This window comes from Buteo buteo, chromosome 3 (genome assembly GCF_964188355.1).
Source record: "Buteo buteo chromosome 3, bButBut1.hap1.1, whole genome shotgun sequence".
Lineage (NCBI taxonomy): Eukaryota > Metazoa > Chordata > Aves > Accipitriformes > Accipitridae > Buteo > Buteo buteo.
The window spans coordinates 40846115-40864423 of record NC_134173.1 but is presented as its reverse complement, the minus strand read 5'-3'; the positions used below and the strand labels follow the sequence as shown (position 1 = coordinate 40864423).

Genomic DNA, 18309 nt, shown 5'->3' with positions numbered 1-18309 from the left:
GCCCTGTCTCCTGCAGGAGACATCTTATTCCCTGTTGACTGTAACTAAAAGGTTAGTGGGTCCTAGCTGGTGTTCCCATCCCCACGTCTGTAACAGGCCCTCCACACTGCTCCCGCTCTCCCTTCTGCCTTCCGGGCCGCGGCTGAAGGAAGGCTGTCGGATTTCTGACGGAGTTAGGCTAGTGCCCACCTGCCAGATGAGCAGGTAACTATTCAGGTTACACTTCAGCCCCTCCCTCAAATGAAGACGCTAGGCTAGAATCTTTTTCTAACCAGCTGATGATTTTTGTAAACGGTAGAGTTTATTATCTTCCTATACCTCTACTCTTTGCCAGTTTCAGACAGAGTTGGCTTGATGCATTTAAAAGTTACTAGGCAGTACATACAGGCAGAGACAGCAAGAACAGGTAAGCACCATGTCCTTAAGAAACCAGATGGACGTCAGACATAATGGATTATAGCTTTATTTTTCAAACACACACATTTCGGTAGAGCTCTCTGCAAGTTTACTGAAATTAGAGCACTATTTGCTCTGCTCTGTTTTTGAGAACCTTATATTTGCTACCTTTGAAAACATAAAAACCAAAACAAATTTAAATTCAGTGGAAAAAGTTGCTTCATATGTATTTTACATATTAAAACACTACACTGAAGCCACTGTGTTGATTCCATGTTATATAGCTGTCTAGCCACAAAAGAGGAAGGCAAGACATGCTCAGGAAAAGTTTGACCGAATAAGAAATTTGAAACCTGACCCTAATAAAGTCTGTCAGAAATTGTTAGGCTGAATTTAATGTTTTGCAAATAGAAGTGTGAGTATCTTCAAGGATAGATGTCTTGCCTATTATATGACACACTCCATATAGCGAACCCCTATACACACAAATTGCATTACGTAAAATGCATGGTAGTGCTTATGCAAGGGAGGCTCTTAAGGTGTTTTATGTCCTTAGAAGTAAATTTCAGTTCAGTGTTCCAATCTGGAACTGTAAGAAATATAGCCATCAATGATTTTACACAGGTATTTCCAAAAGCTTTTTTGAAGACAAGAACTTTTTGTACTCGGCCAAATTACTGCCATCCTGGAGAGTACACAGATGATTGTTTAATACCCTGTGCCACCAGATGAGAATCCTATTTCAAATCTTAATGAATAAATACTCTCTCTGAAACTTCTCATAGCTTTTTCTGCCTTTAAATCAAACTACTAACAGACAGCCCTAGACACCTGCAAAATCTACAGCCATGAGGGAGAACAAACTAAGTCCAAAATTAACTTTCAGAATATTAACACGCTTTTTTTACAGAAACATTTCCCAGAACAAGCAGCTCCAGGGCATGCTCAGTTTAGATTCCACCACAGAAATAAGGACATCTTATGATCTTTTGTATCCTCAGAGAGGATATAGGAAATTCAAAGTTGGAAGGATGGGCCTCTTTATACCTCGTCTGCATTTGTAACAACGGTGAAAGTGGAACATGCTTGCTCATAACAACATTTGTGTCATTTTTCCTATAAGAGAAATAAAGTCCTAATCTTGTTTTCATTAGAAGCAATATATTTTGTTACTGACCAGATGATGCACTTTTTATATTCCAACACAGCAAGCACACAACACGTAGTTATATTGACTTCAGTGAGTTATTCATATGCTTGATTGATAGAAACACAGAGTGGTTGAGGTGGAAAGGGACCTCTGTGGGTCATCTGGTCCAACATACCCACTCACACAGGGCCACCTAGAGATGGTTGCCCAGGACCATGTCCAGATGGCTTTTGAGTATCTCCAGGGATGGAGACTCCGCAGCCTCCCCAAGCAACCTGAGCCTGCACTCGGTCACCCTCACAGGGAAAAAGCATCTCCTGACTTTCAGAGGGAACCTCCTGTGTTTCAGTTTGTGCCCGTTGCCTCTGGTGGCCCTGACCCGTGGCTTAGCAACACTCTTTTTCCTCAGAGGCGTAGCTAGGCCCATGACTGTAGGCTAAAAAGCAACACCCAGCCCCCCCCCCCCCCGTGGGCACATAAGGGGTCTATCCCAGGGGAGGCGTGGCCACCAGCGAGGCCCACAGGTCGCCTCAGGCCGCCGCCCAGAGCCAGTGACCGGACGGCGCGGAAAAACCCCACCCGCCCCTGCTCCACCCACGCCAGGCCGCGCGCGCCCCGCGGCTGCGCAGGCGCAGCCCCCGCCTTCCCCGGCCCGCGCTCTGTCCTCGAGGCCGATTGGGTGGGGAGGGCGCGCGCCGCAGGCGGCGGCGGGAGCGCTCTGCTTCCTGGGCTGTTGGCGTGCGGTTGCCGTGGCAACCAGGGGCGGCGGGGGGCGCTCGCGCCTCCTCCCTGCCCGCCGTCCCGCTGCCGCCGCCGGCAGGTGAGAGGGAGAGCGGGGTCGGGGTAGGCCGTGAGGTGGTTCCCCTCTGGGATGGACGTTGGGAGCGGATCCTGCCCCCTACCTGTCCCTCTTGGCTTGGGGGCAGGGGCATCAAAGCAGCCTTCCCACGGGGTGTGCTGGGTGGCCGTTGGTCCCTGTCGTCGTCCAGGCTTTCTGCTGTGGGGGACGGGGACGACGGTGTGAAATCGCACGGCCCTAGGAGCTGGGGGATCGAGGGAGACCTGCCTCACGCGAAGCCCCCGCGCTGGCAGCCCGGCTTTTCCTCTGCTGTTACTGCTTGGTTTGGAAGAAGGTCTAAGGAAGGGCTCCGAAAGGTATTTGTATCTAAAAAGCAAGAAAGAAACACACTTCTCAGTAAAAAAAAAAACCCAATGTCCTTTCAGCTCTCTTTCTTCCCCCACCTTAAAAAAAAAAGGCAAAAACCAAAACCCACATGGATAAGGGGGAACTACTGAGCTTCAGCCTTGCTTATACATAAGGAAGTTTCTTTTGTCTTCACAGTTTCAGTCTTTGCTTTTCCTCAGTTTCTCATAAATGTGATACTGGCAAGGAGGATTCTCCGTGCCTTGGTTTATGTGGCTGCATGAGTTTTAGGATTGGGATGCTTTTTGCTGTCTCCTCAGTTGTTCTGATACACTGATGTGGGGGTATTATGTGTTGGCTAAAATACATAATGTATTATGTACTGGCTAAAAAAGCAACCTTTTTATTCTGAGTTGTTAAGTTATATTCATTAGGGTATTTTTATCCCCAGACCATTTACACATCCAGTCTGAAATATGTGTCTTGCCTTCTTCCCTTCACCCCATTCCCTGATTCATAACTACACTTGAAACAATGGCCATAGTTTAAAAAAAAGGAAGTCGGTATTGTGAGACTTTACAGTATGCCTCAGTGCAAAAAACTCAGTTTTTCACTGTGCATAACAAATGCACATGCAGTTGTGTGCATGACAAAAGGGCTGTGCAGATGTGTAAAGAGTACTGTAGCTTTATACCACTTCTCACAGCCTGTAAAGCCTGCTATAGAGTGTGATGTATTTTCTATCTAATAATCAGGTTATGAGCTGCCATTAATTAGTTATTTAGGTGTGACAATTACTTCTGCTGTGGACCATTGTGCTCATATTTCTGTATGAAAAAGATGAAGACTAGGGTACAACCTTCTTAAGCACACTGAAACAACAAATCAAATATAACAGTCTATTTTAAATGTTATTTAATATACTAACAGTTTGAAAAAATGACAGCAAGAAAGGGGTAGGTTTTTATAAGCAGCAAAGGCCATACATAAATGTGTCACTGTAAGCAGAAGTGGAACTGGTGGGGAAACATCACATTTGAAGTACACATGTAAGCTTTGTTGAAGACCTGGGGTACAAGTAGTATAACATTTTTCTTTTTGTTTTTAAGGCATTTTATAAAACTACTTACAAGAGCACATGCAATACGCTATTAAAAGAAGCAATAGAGTGGTTTGGCCTATGACAGAATTATGGTTCAACTAACAATGGACCTAATTGCTAAAAGTGTCAATCACAAGAATCGCAATGAAGAGGACTTTGGACAGTATCTGCGAAAAATAACTCATCTGAATTTATCAGATAAAAATATAGATGCTATAGTAAGATTTATTTTTCTTTATTTCATTTAACCTGGCTATTCAAATGTTTTGTAGTTACTGTTATGATGCGTTGTTTATAGTTGGGAAGACAAACAAGCAAAGCCAATTTTCTATTTTATAACAGCTATATTGTGTTTTAACATTTATATTGACTTGCAGTTAAGCCTTAATAATACATGTTTGAAAACATACTTCAGCATTCACTGCTGTTATTGTGTGGAACACTGCTTGTACGTAGAAGTGTTTAAATGGATTTTAAATGCATGGCATTTGAAATGTGAAAATAATCTTTCAGCTGTAACTTTTCATATAAAACATCAAAGCAGGTGACTGTAACTCCAACAGTCTGCAGGGTTTCTTATTACTGACCTGACACTTTTTTCTTTATGTGGCAAAAATCTTGTTGAAGTATTTTACTTACCTGAAACTGTAAATATATCTCATGTGTAGCAGACAAGAAGGGTGTTATCAGTACACTAAATATCTTTGCCATTAATTAATTAAAATAGAAAATCCATGTAAGCAATTACATGAGACATGAACTGAAGTGTTAAAGTGAAGTACTTTTTGCAGTATTTCACAGAACTATTATAGAAATCTGCAGCTCTAAAAAAACCCAAAACAATTTGCTATTTTTATTATTTCGTACAGTTGCTACATTGTAAAGGAGCTTTCAGGAAGCTACGAGAATGGAAGTGATAACTCCACTTGCTTACCTCTTCAGCCACCTGAGAAAGAGGATATTTCAAATTAATCATTTAGACCTGACACTTTTCCTATAGAATATAGCCAGGCCGTTGCCATTGAATCAGTAGGTGTAGGACTTTTGACAACAGCGCTCTAGCCCTATCGAAATCTAGCTATAGTATTCTTGGAGACTTTAGGTCTGAGGTTAAAAACCAAAGTTCATATTTTCAGCAACAGTTTGGTTTTTTATTTAAGGACTTGTATTTACTGATGGTTACCTTTCTAAAAATGTGAACCGTGGAATAGAAGATGATGTAAGGAACTAGTAATTTTGCAGATCAGATTTTTTTTTTTTTAAGGGAAGTAGTAATGATATTACATACTATTAAGTGTAACACTTACTTTATTCTCGTTAATGCCATATTTTTTCTAGTCTTGGGAATTTTACAAAGAGTTGTTAACTCACAGCACAATCTTTTCAATCTATCTGTGATTTATTCCTTCGATTTCAGAGGAAGTCTGAGAAAGGAAAGGGGAGTTCAGGAACAGGATATAAGCCAAGTGAGGTTAACAAATTTGGACTGGTGTAGTGGCTTTTTCAAATTAGTCAGGTTAAAATCTACGTTTTTTTTTAAATTGCTCCCAGGGGCTTGTTCATTTAAAAAATAATCCATGACCTTTTCATTTTCAAAGACTAAACCTGAAAACTTAACCCAGTCCTCCTTTCTTTGAGTTTAATAATAGGAAATTTATACAGGTTTCAGTAGTCCTGAGTTAATTCAAATCCCCTCAACATACTGAGCACATTTTGAAATTGCTGAACCCTGAACAACTGAATTGTTGTGTATGGTGGATTTCTGCTTTAAAAGTGTGATTTCAGTCAAGAAGATTAAATAGTTTGTTTTATGTGAACAGATTCATCCAAGCAAATGGGTTTATTCAGCCCACTCCTAGGAATATGCACAGTCATAGCAAGGTACTGATTTGATCAGTCCGTTTGATTGGGACTGGTTCATCAGATGCCATAGAGAAGTTTTACAAAAACCCTCATAAAAACATGTGACCTTTTAGTTATTTAAGAGGAATACATTCAAAGAAACTTGACATTTGGGTGGAATCTTAGGACTCGAAGTGTATTAAAATACACTGAAGTGCTAGTTGTTATATAAATCAGTATTCCTTTGCCAAGAACTGGTTTCCATTACACCACTGAGGTTTGACTGAGACAACTACACTAACAATTGTGCTTTTCTGAAATCCACCTGATGAAGGTGGGTAAGGCAATGAAGTCACACAGGATGTGAAGTACCTGCTGATGATGGGCGTAGTCCTCAGCTTCTGTACAGCAGAATATTAATGACAGATTTCAGTCTTAAATCTGATGATTACTGACACTAACTCAGTTTTTCTAAGAAAAATAGTTGTTAAAAGTGTTTATTAAAGGTGAAAATATATAAATCATGCAGCAGAGCTTAAATGTAAAAACAATCAACAGCTTCCAGAAGCAGGCAGTGAGTGAACCCTACGCAGAATTAATTTGTTATTTTTCATTTCAGGGTGACCTCTCTTTGTGTAAAAATCTTAGAGTGCTATATTTATATGATAACCAAATCAGTCAAATCCAGAACTTGGACTTTGCTTCAAATATAACGCACCTTTACCTTCAGAACAATTGTATTTCATGTATAGAAAATCTCTCATCGCTGAAAAACCTTGAAAAACTGTAAGTTGAAAATAATGTATTTATTTTACTAGTGAAAGAATAATTATTACACTAAGAAATTAAAAAATGATGTAGCCATTAAGGTCCTTTCAGCTCTTAAATTACGCTTTTCAAATAAAGGTAATTGCTTATTATTTTTTTGATTAAGTGTTCTATCATATAAGTAATGACATACCATCTTAACATATTTATTTGTATTTTAATTATTTTTTCAGCCATTTAATAATAATAATTAATAATGATAAGAATAGTAGCAATATATAAAACCGCTAAAAAAACCTTGGATCTGTTAGCTGTATGCTCTACTCACGTGCTAGGTTATTTACTTTTTCTATTATAATTTCCAGGTATTAGTCAACAATGCTTAAAAAAAATATTTTTTTTAATATATTGAGGCCTAGTGTTTGCTTTTACTTTCAAAGTATAATAAATCTATTTTGTGTTCTATTCTGCAGGTATCTGGGGGGCAACTGCATCACTGTAGTAGAGGGTTTGGATAAAATAGAACAAATAAGGGAGTTACATATTGAAAATCAACACCTCCCTCTTGGTGAAAAGCTTCTGTTTGATCCAAGATCTCTTAGGTCACTGGCGGTAAGTACATTCTGAGAATTTCAATGAGCCATTAATCACTAGATCAGTATTTTTAAAATAAGTGATTAGGACTTGATCACTGTGTTTTCCTTTTCTGCCAATTGGTGGCATTTTTTCAAATTCTACCAAGGGACTCCTATCCCAGTTCTCACATAAGCAAGGAGTCCAGCAGATTCTACTTATTCATTTATTTTTCTATGAAAGATGGAAATGAGAATAAAGAGAGAGAGGAAGTAAGGAAATATGTGGATGCCCTATACCAACAAAATGTGAATAAAGTAAAAAAGGGGTAGGAATTTATCACTGTTAGTTATCTTAGTCTGCTTAGTTTGTAGTGAATTAGTTTGTTGGTATTTCTCTGACTTGATTGTTAAATTAGTTTATTTAATGCCTTTTGTATTTCTCTAGAGAATGCAATGGCCAAAAAAAAGGTACAACAGCTTTTTTTTTCTGGATATTAAAAGCAACACAATCAAAAGCATTCAGTTTTAGGTCTGCAATTTTTCTATGTTGTGGTATGTCAAGATTTCAGGAAAGTCAGCTTTTGAAGTTTTCTTTCAACATGTTAATTGCTCAGTAAACACCAAATGTATTGTTGAAGTGGTTAAAAAAAAAAGACTTTATTTACTAATGGATGTAGTTCTATACAAAAACCTCATCTTGCTCTATCTCCCAAAGTGTAGTCAGGGCTTGACGAGCTTTTTTTGTGAAGATGAAGAACTTGCTGCAAAGTGAGTTCTTTTGTTCACGTGTATATCATAAACATTTGACCTAGCTCTAATTCTTTCTGTTTTGAGATTACATAATCTAAGACATGTATGGCCATTTTCCGTTAATAGAAATGAGCCATTCTTGTGAAAGCACTTTTACTTTGTTCCTTCTATATTGGAGAAATGACAAAAGTAGGAGGAGTTTATATAGCTATAATCTTCCCAGGATGATAACTCATATACTTCAGTATTTTTCAGCATCCTGGCCTAGCATTTTGTTCTTTGTGACTTTTATTTAAGGTCTTTTGGTGTGGGTTTGGTTTTGTTTTGTAAGAAACACTTTGCATTCTTGACCATGTAACATCTTTGTGGAAGCTACATGTAAAAACATCCTATTTTTATCCTTTGAGTGCAAAGCGTTTGGTCCCTCTTTAGGACATCACTTCTTACTTAATCTTCTTTTATCTGTTTCTGGCTCTTAATGCCATGAGAGATGAAAGAGCCAAAAACATGGGACCATATAGCTCTCTGTGTACCACAAGCAGATGTTTTGATGATGACAATATCATGAATCTTTTGACTGAGAAGAGTAAGTTTATGCACTGTGTGTATCAGGATGATACTGGTAATTTCTGCCTACGATGTAGATCTTGGTCAGATTTTAGAAGGGTGTTACATTTCCTGTATACACTGCTGAAATAGACATTTTCTAACTAATGGAAGTCCCATATCTGGTATAATTCTAAACTCACTGGATTAGGTGTCCTTTTTCATCTTCTAGAGATATAAGCTTCTTGTTCCTTTTATATGAAGCTACATTAAGTATTTCCTGAGATAAACACCTGAAAACCATTTACTTTTTATCTAGAATGTAAAGATCTCTCTAACTATTGTCTGTTACAAAAGGCAAAGTGCATTAAGTGACTCACTAGTGTTCCAAAGAAAGGGCAAGGAATAGAGGTATGTATACAGAGAGGTTTGTAGGATCAAGCCTGAAAGAAAAAAAACATAGCCTAGCTGTTAAATGGGACTAAGTGTGTATCAGATGGATTTCAGCTCTATGCAGTTCAGATGTAACCTTGGAAAAGGCAGTCAATTTCTGCATCTGTTTCATACTTCAAATGTAGAGTTAGTAGCATTTGCAGAACTCTGTAAAGCATTTGAACATGCTTAGGGAAAAAACAAAAATTCTGCATTTACTAAGAGTTCCTGAAATAACTGAGAAATAATCTTACTTTGGTTTGACTTCAAAACCAGAATAAGCAGCATTTTAGGACAAGATGGAAAGCCAACATAAAACAATGTGGTATGTGGTAGTTGTATTTGAATGTTTCTGCTTCATATGCTTGTTCTTCCTTTAAGAGAATTTTCTGTAAGAATTTACAACTTGACTCATGGCATGGCATGAAGAAAATAATTTTCTTTTTCCGCTTTTCTTCCTCCAGAAATCTTTGTCTGTGTTGAATATCAGCAATAACAACATTGATGAATTAGAAGAACTGGCAGTTTTGGAAAATCTTTCATATCTTAGAGCAGCTGACAATCAACTTCAACATATGAAGGTATTAAAATAAATATTTGTTCTATTTAGTATGGGTGATAAGAAATTAGTCAAATTCATCTTTATCACTAAATAGATGAGTAAAAATAGAGTTTAATTCTACATTTACTGAACCTCTGACTTTCCAAGCATGCCGTCTTTTCTCATCCAAAAATCTTGTTGAGATTAAAAATGGAGAACTGTTTATCTAGGATGTCCAAATGTCCTTTAATCCTACATGAAGTGGCAATTGTGCATGCATCTATCTATCAACTGAGTAGTAAATGCATGGAAGTTATAACTTTAATTATATTATAGCCAAAATGTAGAGTTAGTGTGTATGTTTTGGTGCCATCTGAATGACTATTAGTGGCTTAATTTGCAAAGATGATGTGGCCATTATTTGTTAACTAACGTGCGATATTTTACCATATTACAGTTTTTAATTCTCTATTTTAACATACATAAAAGCCACTTCTTAGATATCAGATCATCTAGCTGATTTTGCAGCCCTTCTAATATCAAAATGACTTTTTGACTATTGTTTCTGGAGTAGCATAAGAAGTATTTGTCATGAAAGAATACATTTAATTTCTTTCATAAATTTCTGCTAAGGAAAGATACATCTTCATAAGCAAGAGCTCTAACTTTCACAGTAGCCGCTAAAACAAATGAAATGAAAGTATTTTTGCTCCTCCATTTGCAGTAGTGAATGTAGTTCATACAGAATGTTCTAGACTAAAAACTTCCAGCTTATCTTCTCAAAAAGGAACAGGAGTATTGGCCTTAACACTTCTCATTATTTTATAAGTTACAATGTCTTCTACTTCTTGACATAAAGAGCAGTTAAAAAAATAATTTTAATGTCATGCTAGTAACTGAATATCAAATTTATGTTGAACAGTATGCTGGCACCATAATTGCACGGTGGAGGCATGGAACAAACTTTATAAATGACTTGATAAACACTGTTTTAATTTAATATAAACCATAGGCATTAGTGTTCTGGGTTTTTTTAAATTTATATTTTTATTAATAAATACTAAAATGAATTGGCTTAAATCATGGCCCAAATCACCAAGACAAAGCCTTGATTAAAATAAACTGTTTCATTACTGGTTTTCATATACTTTCTATTTCCTTAGAAAAGTTAACTTTCATTTGTTAGTAATTATTAAAATAACTATTCTTACTACTTTTTAGAACACTTAATATCTTTTACATTAAATTAGGCAGTTCTGTTTACTAATGAGGAGATTCCTGTATTTTGTGTGCATAATCTGTCAATTATCTAGGTGGTCAATATACTTTATTTGTATACTTTATTTGAACTCTGAATTTTTTACATTTTAATATTAAAAAATGTTGAATGATGCATTTCTTTTTTACTAGAGGATTATTAATGTATTGTATTTCAAGCTGTGTTTCTGGCCAGCAGTTTTGATTGAATTCATATCAAAATACAACTCATGTAGGCCTTTGCTGGGTAATTAAAACCATATTGAATGTGTTGGCTACATCAAAATAACAGTAAGCTTTTTTAAATAGGTAGTCTCTCCAAAGATTCCCTTTTGAAAAGGATTAATTTTCTAAATAGAACATATTACAGTGATTTTTTTTAATTGTCTTTTTTCTTTCTTATAAATACAAAAAACTTCAGTTGTGATGATCTTAAAAGAAGATTGTCTTAGCCAAAGAGCCAATTATTTTTAAGAATGAGGATGCCAGTTCAGAGACATCATTTTTTACTGTCTCAGAGGAAAACATAGTATCTTCTGAAAAAGAATAAGGAGAGGCCAAAAAGAGTGCATTATTCAGTAACTGTGTATATATTATTTAATCACTATTAAATTTCATTATTTCATCATCAGGAAGACCAGAGTTAATATTTACCCAAATCAATTAGACATCTAGATTTCCATGTTACATGGTCACAGCTTTTGAAAAATCATGTGGTTAGCCTTTGAGTTAGCTGCTGCTGCTGTCAGTTACACTTGGATCAAGCTCTAGCAAGTTTTGAAAGTGACTGTCCTGTGTGTTTTCTAAACAATCTCCAAGTTTTGAAAATATGGAGCAGATAGGGTATTTCTATTCATATCTTTGCAGACCTGTAAAATTAATGTCCGTATCAAATGTGTCTAGCATATAGTGTAATGCAGCTGGATATCCAACTTTCCAGCTACAATTACTGTGTTTTAGAGATTACATTTTAGTAGGCTTTACTTATCACTAATATAAATTCTTATTTAAATAATAAAAAAACCCAAACTGTTGAAAAAGCAGTAGGCCATGCAAAGTATAAAAAAAAAAAAAAAAAGTCAGTTTTAGCTCTATTTAAGAGGGTTTATCTTACAGCTAACATCTAGCAGGAGAACAATCTTACATATCCACTAACTGTAAAAAAAAAAAAATAGCTGAGGGAAGTTTTGAGTATGTTTCAATTTTTTTGCAGCCCTGAATTTCATGATTCCATGGCTTACATTATTCTACAACTGCGATAGCTGAAAGGATTTTAGGGGGTATACAATTGTACTACATATACTTAACTGGTTCTGCTGGCTGACCTTGTTACATGCAGCAAAGGCTCTTTCATTCCCACACAAGCTACCTCCATTCTCCTCCCTCTTGCCTCTCTGTTTTCAAAACTCAGATGCATACCTCTTTTTCATGCCAGAAGGTCTGTCCCCTGTTTTGCCATTCCTGCTTCCCCATCACTGCCATCAAGAACATCCCCAGCAACGTCTGGCATTGATCACAGACCGTGGTGGTGACAGAGAAGTGTCGGAGAGCTCTGTACACAGCTCTGCTTCACCCAGTGGGAAGAGAAGCTGTAGAGGAGCCATCCATGTCTGAGCAGGGCTGGTCAACAGCAGTGATCTGTGTAGCAGAGGTAGATGGTCGCAGGAATAATATGGAATTTTGCAAAAGAGGGAAATGTGAAAGGCATAAGAAATACATGAAATACAATCTTCTCATGTAGACTTTTCTCACTTTTGTATAATTATTTTATATCTAAACATTTATCTCCGTTTTTTCACATTACTATGAAAACCCATACTCCCTTGCTTTTCAACAATGCCACGTTGATTTCAGTGTAATTGAAAATTACAGCTAGTAAATTCAAGCACTTAAGGTTCTGGCTAATTCAGGGCATTGCTAACAATTAACAAACATCAAGGCATATGACCTTGTTTCACATGACTGAAGTTTATATAATGCAGTCTGAACAGTAGACAGAACAAAATTTAAGTCATTTTTCTCAGTTCATGCAAAATAGCTTACCATGACTAGCTACCATATGTAAAAAGCATGTCTTAGGTCAGTTATCAAGAATATAATTGATTTTAATAGAATTGGCTTTTCTTTGTTTTTTGTTGCTTGCTTCTTCATTTATTTATCCTATCGAGCTTCTGGTTTACTTTAGTCAGGTTCACAAGGACTTCTAGGCTGCAGTGTATTTAGGTTGGAATACTAAGGGAATTTTTTAAAAACACTATTCCTATTTAAAAAAAAAACCACACAACTATTCCTGTTTACAAAAAGCCAGAATATTATTTATTAATTAATTACATTAGGTTTGGGAAGATTATGACTTGTGTGAGTATTTGGATAGATAGAGAAAATATAGCTAGAAATACCTATAAAAATCTGTATTTCCTAAGTCTTTAATTTATTCAACCTCTGCCCAGTATTGATTATGACAAGAGGATATCACAAAAGATGAATTCATTCGCTTCAGAATTGAGTCAGAAACAAGAGAAGAATTATAGATTTTCTCAAATAGATTATGACAGGTAATCAAAATGGTGACAAATTGCTGTCTGTATATGTAGTTAGGACAGTTGGACTAGATGTTTCCGATAAAAACTGGAGCATACTGGTCAAATATCAATTCTTAAATGGCCATCGTTAATTGGTAAGAATGTTATTGCCAGGACTACAGCTGCCTACTAAGGCACTTGCCCTTCCCCCTCTCCCCCCACCCCGATGGAATATAATTTGCTCGTCAGTATTTTGTAGCAGACCTCAAAGTGATAGCATGACATGATCATTTATCAAATGGAGACTGCCCAGAAGAGTGTCTGGTCCCTTTAGTACAGCTTATTGAAAGGCTGGGAAGTGAAAGCACTTTATTAGAGACAGGAAGGTAATGAACAACTAGAGCGTATCGAAAGGGTAATCATATTTCAGCACAAGATTAGTGTGCTCTTAGATAAACATACACTGGAGTAAGCATGTTCTGGGTCATTTATCAAGTAAGTAACAGCTAACAAAAATCTACAGGACTCTGTATACATTCATCAAAGTTAAACTGTATACGTTTTATTTCAGTAATAGACAATTTTGTGTTGCAAAACTATTACTTGAATAAATTCTTTCTAGTGAAATCTAGAAATTACATGACAGATTTCAGTCACAATGCCTGAATGCTCAGGTAAGAATAAATAAATAAATACACTTGCTACATGCTATTTCTTTTTTAATAAGCCTAGCCCAAAATATTTTTCCCCTAAATTGTTGTGTTTGTGATTAAGTGTTAGCACCTGAACTGTGGGGATTATCATATTGCTATTCTGATACATGCTGATAAAGCTTTGCTGTGAAACTTTATGAGATTTATCAACATTTCTTCATGTGGACTGGTCCTCAGAATTTCTTGCATTTTTTTATCAGTCTTGCTCCTCACAGAACCAGGCTTTTGCTCTCTATTTTTCTAAAAAGACGTTATCATCACTGGATAACAATAGATGATAGATGAAAAATTATATGGTTTGGAGGCGTGAGGCTCTGCTGCCACTTCCTCTTCCATGTGATTTTTCTAAGCTTGTATTATGTAACCCATAGAGTATTCCCAGGAGGATTTTCTACCAAGGGAGTAGAGCCTGCAAAACCAGAATTCTCCCTGCTTGTGTTACCCAGGTGATTTTCTAAATTTGAAGGAGCTAAAAGATATCTGCATTGCTAGATACTTTATTATTGGCATCAAGCTACAAAATTCTACAGACTTTGCAGTTTAGAATCTGTCACATCATGATTAGTAGATTTTTTCCAAATTATTACAACTGTAGAACATAAGTTCTCCCTCCTCTTGTATTCATACAGATTGTTTTTAATCCCTTCTTAAGCTTTTCAAACATATAAGGAAACCTATCAAGAATGACAGTTAAGTGAAATTTTTAAAATAAAGTATTTGAGAAAGTAGGGTATCTGAGTAGAAAGGACCAATCTGCTAAGCTTTGCATCCTTTTAACTTGAATTTATTGTATTTAAAAGACAGAAGTTTTATCTAGGTCATACTGCCCTTGGGTAACCAGACAGAAACTCAGATGGAGAAAGGTATATTTCAAAAATTTCACTATTTGGGCCAGTACTATAACTGACCACCCACAGTTATGTAGGGGGTGATTACTGTTTCTCCGGTAAAATACAGTTTTACATATATATAAAGAGAGAGGCAGTCTACTGTGGTTTGCACGAGTTTTAGCTTTTTTTAGTCTGTTCTTTCTGTGTGAAGTATTTATACTTCCACAAATTTTTCAAAATCTAATTGGACACCAGTACTCTAAGGGTTCTGTGAGACCATGGGCATGCATTAACAGTTATTACATATACAATTTTTTTGGCTGGGAACTCCTCAGCTTTAGGTGCTTTTAAGTGGGATTGTAGTGGTAATTTTCCATAGCTGGCATTACTGTATCCTTAAAAATGCAGTTTTCCAACTGCATCGCCATTTATTCTGTGCAATTATGATATATTCAGGGAATGTGACACACCACTCTATTTGAAAATGCACATTCTTAATGTGCATATTACTACATGAATAGTCTCATTGAAGTTATTTCTGTGTACAGGATTTGGGCCTCACTGAACAAATTGCATTATTATTGAATTTTACTCTGGAGGGGGAAAAATAATCACAATGTTCTGTTCTTGTATCAATTGCAGGATTTGGAAGTTGTATTAAACAAATGGACAAAGCTACGCAGAATGGATCTTACAGGAAACCCCATCTGCCACAAACCAAAGTACAGGGACAGGATTGTAGTACAGACACAAACTTTAGGTAAAAAATAAAACCAATAGCCAGCCCCAAACCCCACCCATAACCCTCACTGTTTTAGAAGATAATCAATACCTTAATCATTCTTAAATTGCACTGTGTATGTAAACACAATTACTGCCATAGATATTTATGTCAAATGATGAATTTTTAATTTATGTACAGGTAATGTAGCTAAAACTGCTTATGTAATCAACTGCACAAACTGTGTTGCTTAGCTTTTGCTATTAGTAGTAGCCATCATTCATTTTATAATAGATGATTGGTGAGATTGTTGTAAGACAATAAGACTTTTTTTGTGTTCATATTCCAAATGTTGTGAAACTGATTTTCAAAGATAAGTTTATTCTACTCCCCTATCAGCCAGTAGTAGTTGCTTAGGTGTTTTAGTAGTACAGTTACAGTTGTACAGTTTATATTTTACTGTGTTTGAATTTATTATATAACATTTGTCCTTAAAAGCAGTTTATACTTCTGTTATGCATGTATTTGTTAATGTTAATCTTACTATGATGCAGTTTACATTATTATTTTGAGATAATTTCAGCACAAAAGAAAGCAACTTAGTCTTCTATATGTAAGTATTCATACTGTAGAAACAAGTAAAAAATACCTGCTAATTTTTTACTTTTTTGGATGAACGTGGCAATTATCTTAAAAGTTGTAATTACAGAAATTATTTTTCTTTTTTCTGAGTGTACAAAATACTGGCCATTAAGAAAAAGAAAAAGCCTATCTGCACAATGAAAATAACAGTGCCTTAGGACAGTTCTAATGCAACCTAAGTTTGTGGCCAAATGAGGTATTTCATTTGGTCTTACTCAAAAATGCAGATGCAACCAAGGAAACGTGGAGCATAAGCTTTATGGCACCTAAGTGAGTTAAGTTAACCTTAAAGAGCCAAATCTGTCTGTCTGTCTTCATGATCAGTGGGTTTCCTTGACTGCTAAGACATGCAGTTTCTCTCTCTTAACCTGAATTTCTGCATCTATATATATCTTGTGTGAGATCATAGCTTTTTTTCAGAAATTTCTATAAGGTGTTGCATGTTAACCGAATGTGAAATATATATATATTTCCCTTGAAAGTTATAAGAATAATAGATACTTTCTTTTGTAATTAAGATGTGTCAACTCACTCTTGTAGCTTGAATATGAGTATCAAGCTGTTCAGGGTATCTTCTTACCAAAAGACAAAGAAGAGCAAAAAAGGTTTGAAGAGAGCAAATATAGAACACATTACATAAAACTTTGTACAGCCTTCTAGTTAACTTCGGGTGTTGCAAAAAATGTTCTCTTCTCTTTGACAGAATTTCTTGATGGGAAAGAAATTAAAGACATGGAAAGACAGTTCCTAATGAATTGGAAAGCCTCCAAAGCTGCCAGGAAAAAAACCAAAGAAAGAATGACAAATGAACATGCAGCCTATCTACATTTTTGTAAGCAAACTAATCAATTACTTCATGCTTATTTGCAATGTTATAGAAACAATAAAATAGCAGCTAACAGTAAATATAGTAAGAATGAGACTTGTACTAGTGGTGAGACCAAAACACAGGAGTAGAAATTGAACCTTTCCAATATAAAATTTAATTTTAGCACTAGTTCGCGCGGTGTTTTTTATCTCCCATCCCAATCTCCCAGAATTATCAAAAGGAGTAGGTAGTACATTTTGAATGTTTTTAAATACTCATGATTACTTTCGATATTAAAAAAAATAAAAGAAAAAGTGTTGGGCATTCTAGAATAAATATGCATGAAATAAAACAGACTTTTTAAATCTATGTGTTGATACTTATTTGATCTGTGTAAATTGCCAGTCTTTTTAAAGGCCTACACAAGATACATGTCTAGCAGAAGTAAAAGTTTTAAACTTGAAAAGGGAAAAAAAAGTCTTGGAGACAAAAAGCCTTAAACCTAAAAGAAAAGGCAACATGTTCTTGCAGTAGGAAAACAAATTCGTTTCAAAACTCAAGCAAAACCTGAAATAAACTTTGAGTTTTTTAAAAAATGGTGGGGTGGGGTTGTTGTAAAGTTGTAGAGTTGACTGCAGATTAAAACTTAAATGACTTAACAGCAGGATTTGGAAACAGACATTTGACTTCAAATTACTCAAAATGGTTTGAATGACCATATTTATAAAATAAAATAGGTGGCAGTTACACTGTTGCTTTCAGAAGATAAACTGGGGGAGAAAGCATGTTCTTTATAGCCATACTATCTCAAATTATTAATTCATGAAATCTCATGAAGATGAGTTATTTTTGAAAACATAAAGTGAAAAGCACTCAGCCTGTCAGCCTCAACCCCAGTCCCAAGAAAGTTGCAGTCTGCTCAGTGTTTGGAAGCCATATGTGAATGGCAATGGTTCTGAAAGTAATATTCTGTCTTCTCAATAACTACTGATATAAGGAGGTGCTATGTAATTGAATTTACTCCCTTTCATATAACTCTACCTAAATGGGAATACCTGCTTTAATATTCACCTTCATCAGTGTTTGCAGCACTTTCCATAATTTCATACAAAGTACTCCATTCTCAATTATCAAATTTGAGGCATTTTCCCCTAAGGCTTATTATACTGTTTTCTTTAACAAGTTATACTGGAACCTGTGATCAATCATACTGAATATTAAAATAGATATGGTTTGACTTGGGATATTGAATTAATCCTTTTTTCTTTGTTTTCTGCAGCTGACTTTGAAACACCTTATCCTATTCTTCCCTTTCACTACAGTCACTCTGTGAAAGAAAAAACAAATTTTTTAGTTTTGTCTGAGATGCACACAGTTCAAAGAAAACCTCTGCCAAGAATCCTGGAAAAAAATAAGTCAGATGAAAACTCAGGTATGTTCCTCAGACATATTCCTCTTAGTTCTGTTGGTTATTGCTTGTACAGCTCTTACTGAATCAGTTAGAAAATGAGTACATGAAGGTAGAATTTAATCTGAAATCAGTTTCAGGTTTTTTTAACCATGTTAGATT

General features: G+C 35.9%; 1 protein-coding gene across 1 annotated transcript in view; it reads left to right on the top strand.

Annotated features, from left to right (window-relative positions):
• The first annotated feature begins 3824 nt into the window (after positions 1 to 3824).
• PPP1R42 (protein phosphatase 1 regulatory subunit 42) overlaps positions 3825 to 18309 on the top strand; it is a 29400-nt gene continuing 14915 nt past the window's right edge. Inside the window, exons 1-7 of the mRNA XM_075024340.1 lie at positions 3825 to 4010; positions 6254 to 6420; positions 6876 to 7014; positions 9170 to 9286; positions 15211 to 15328; positions 16635 to 16763; positions 18019 to 18171. Coding sequence (XP_074880441.1) covers positions 3882 to 4010; positions 6254 to 6420; positions 6876 to 7014; positions 9170 to 9286; positions 15211 to 15328; positions 16635 to 16763; positions 18019 to 18171 — 952 coding nt within the window. The 5' untranslated portion in view covers positions 3825 to 3881. The remainder of the gene's footprint in view (positions 4011 to 6253; positions 6421 to 6875; positions 7015 to 9169; positions 9287 to 15210; positions 15329 to 16634; positions 16764 to 18018; positions 18172 to 18309) is intronic.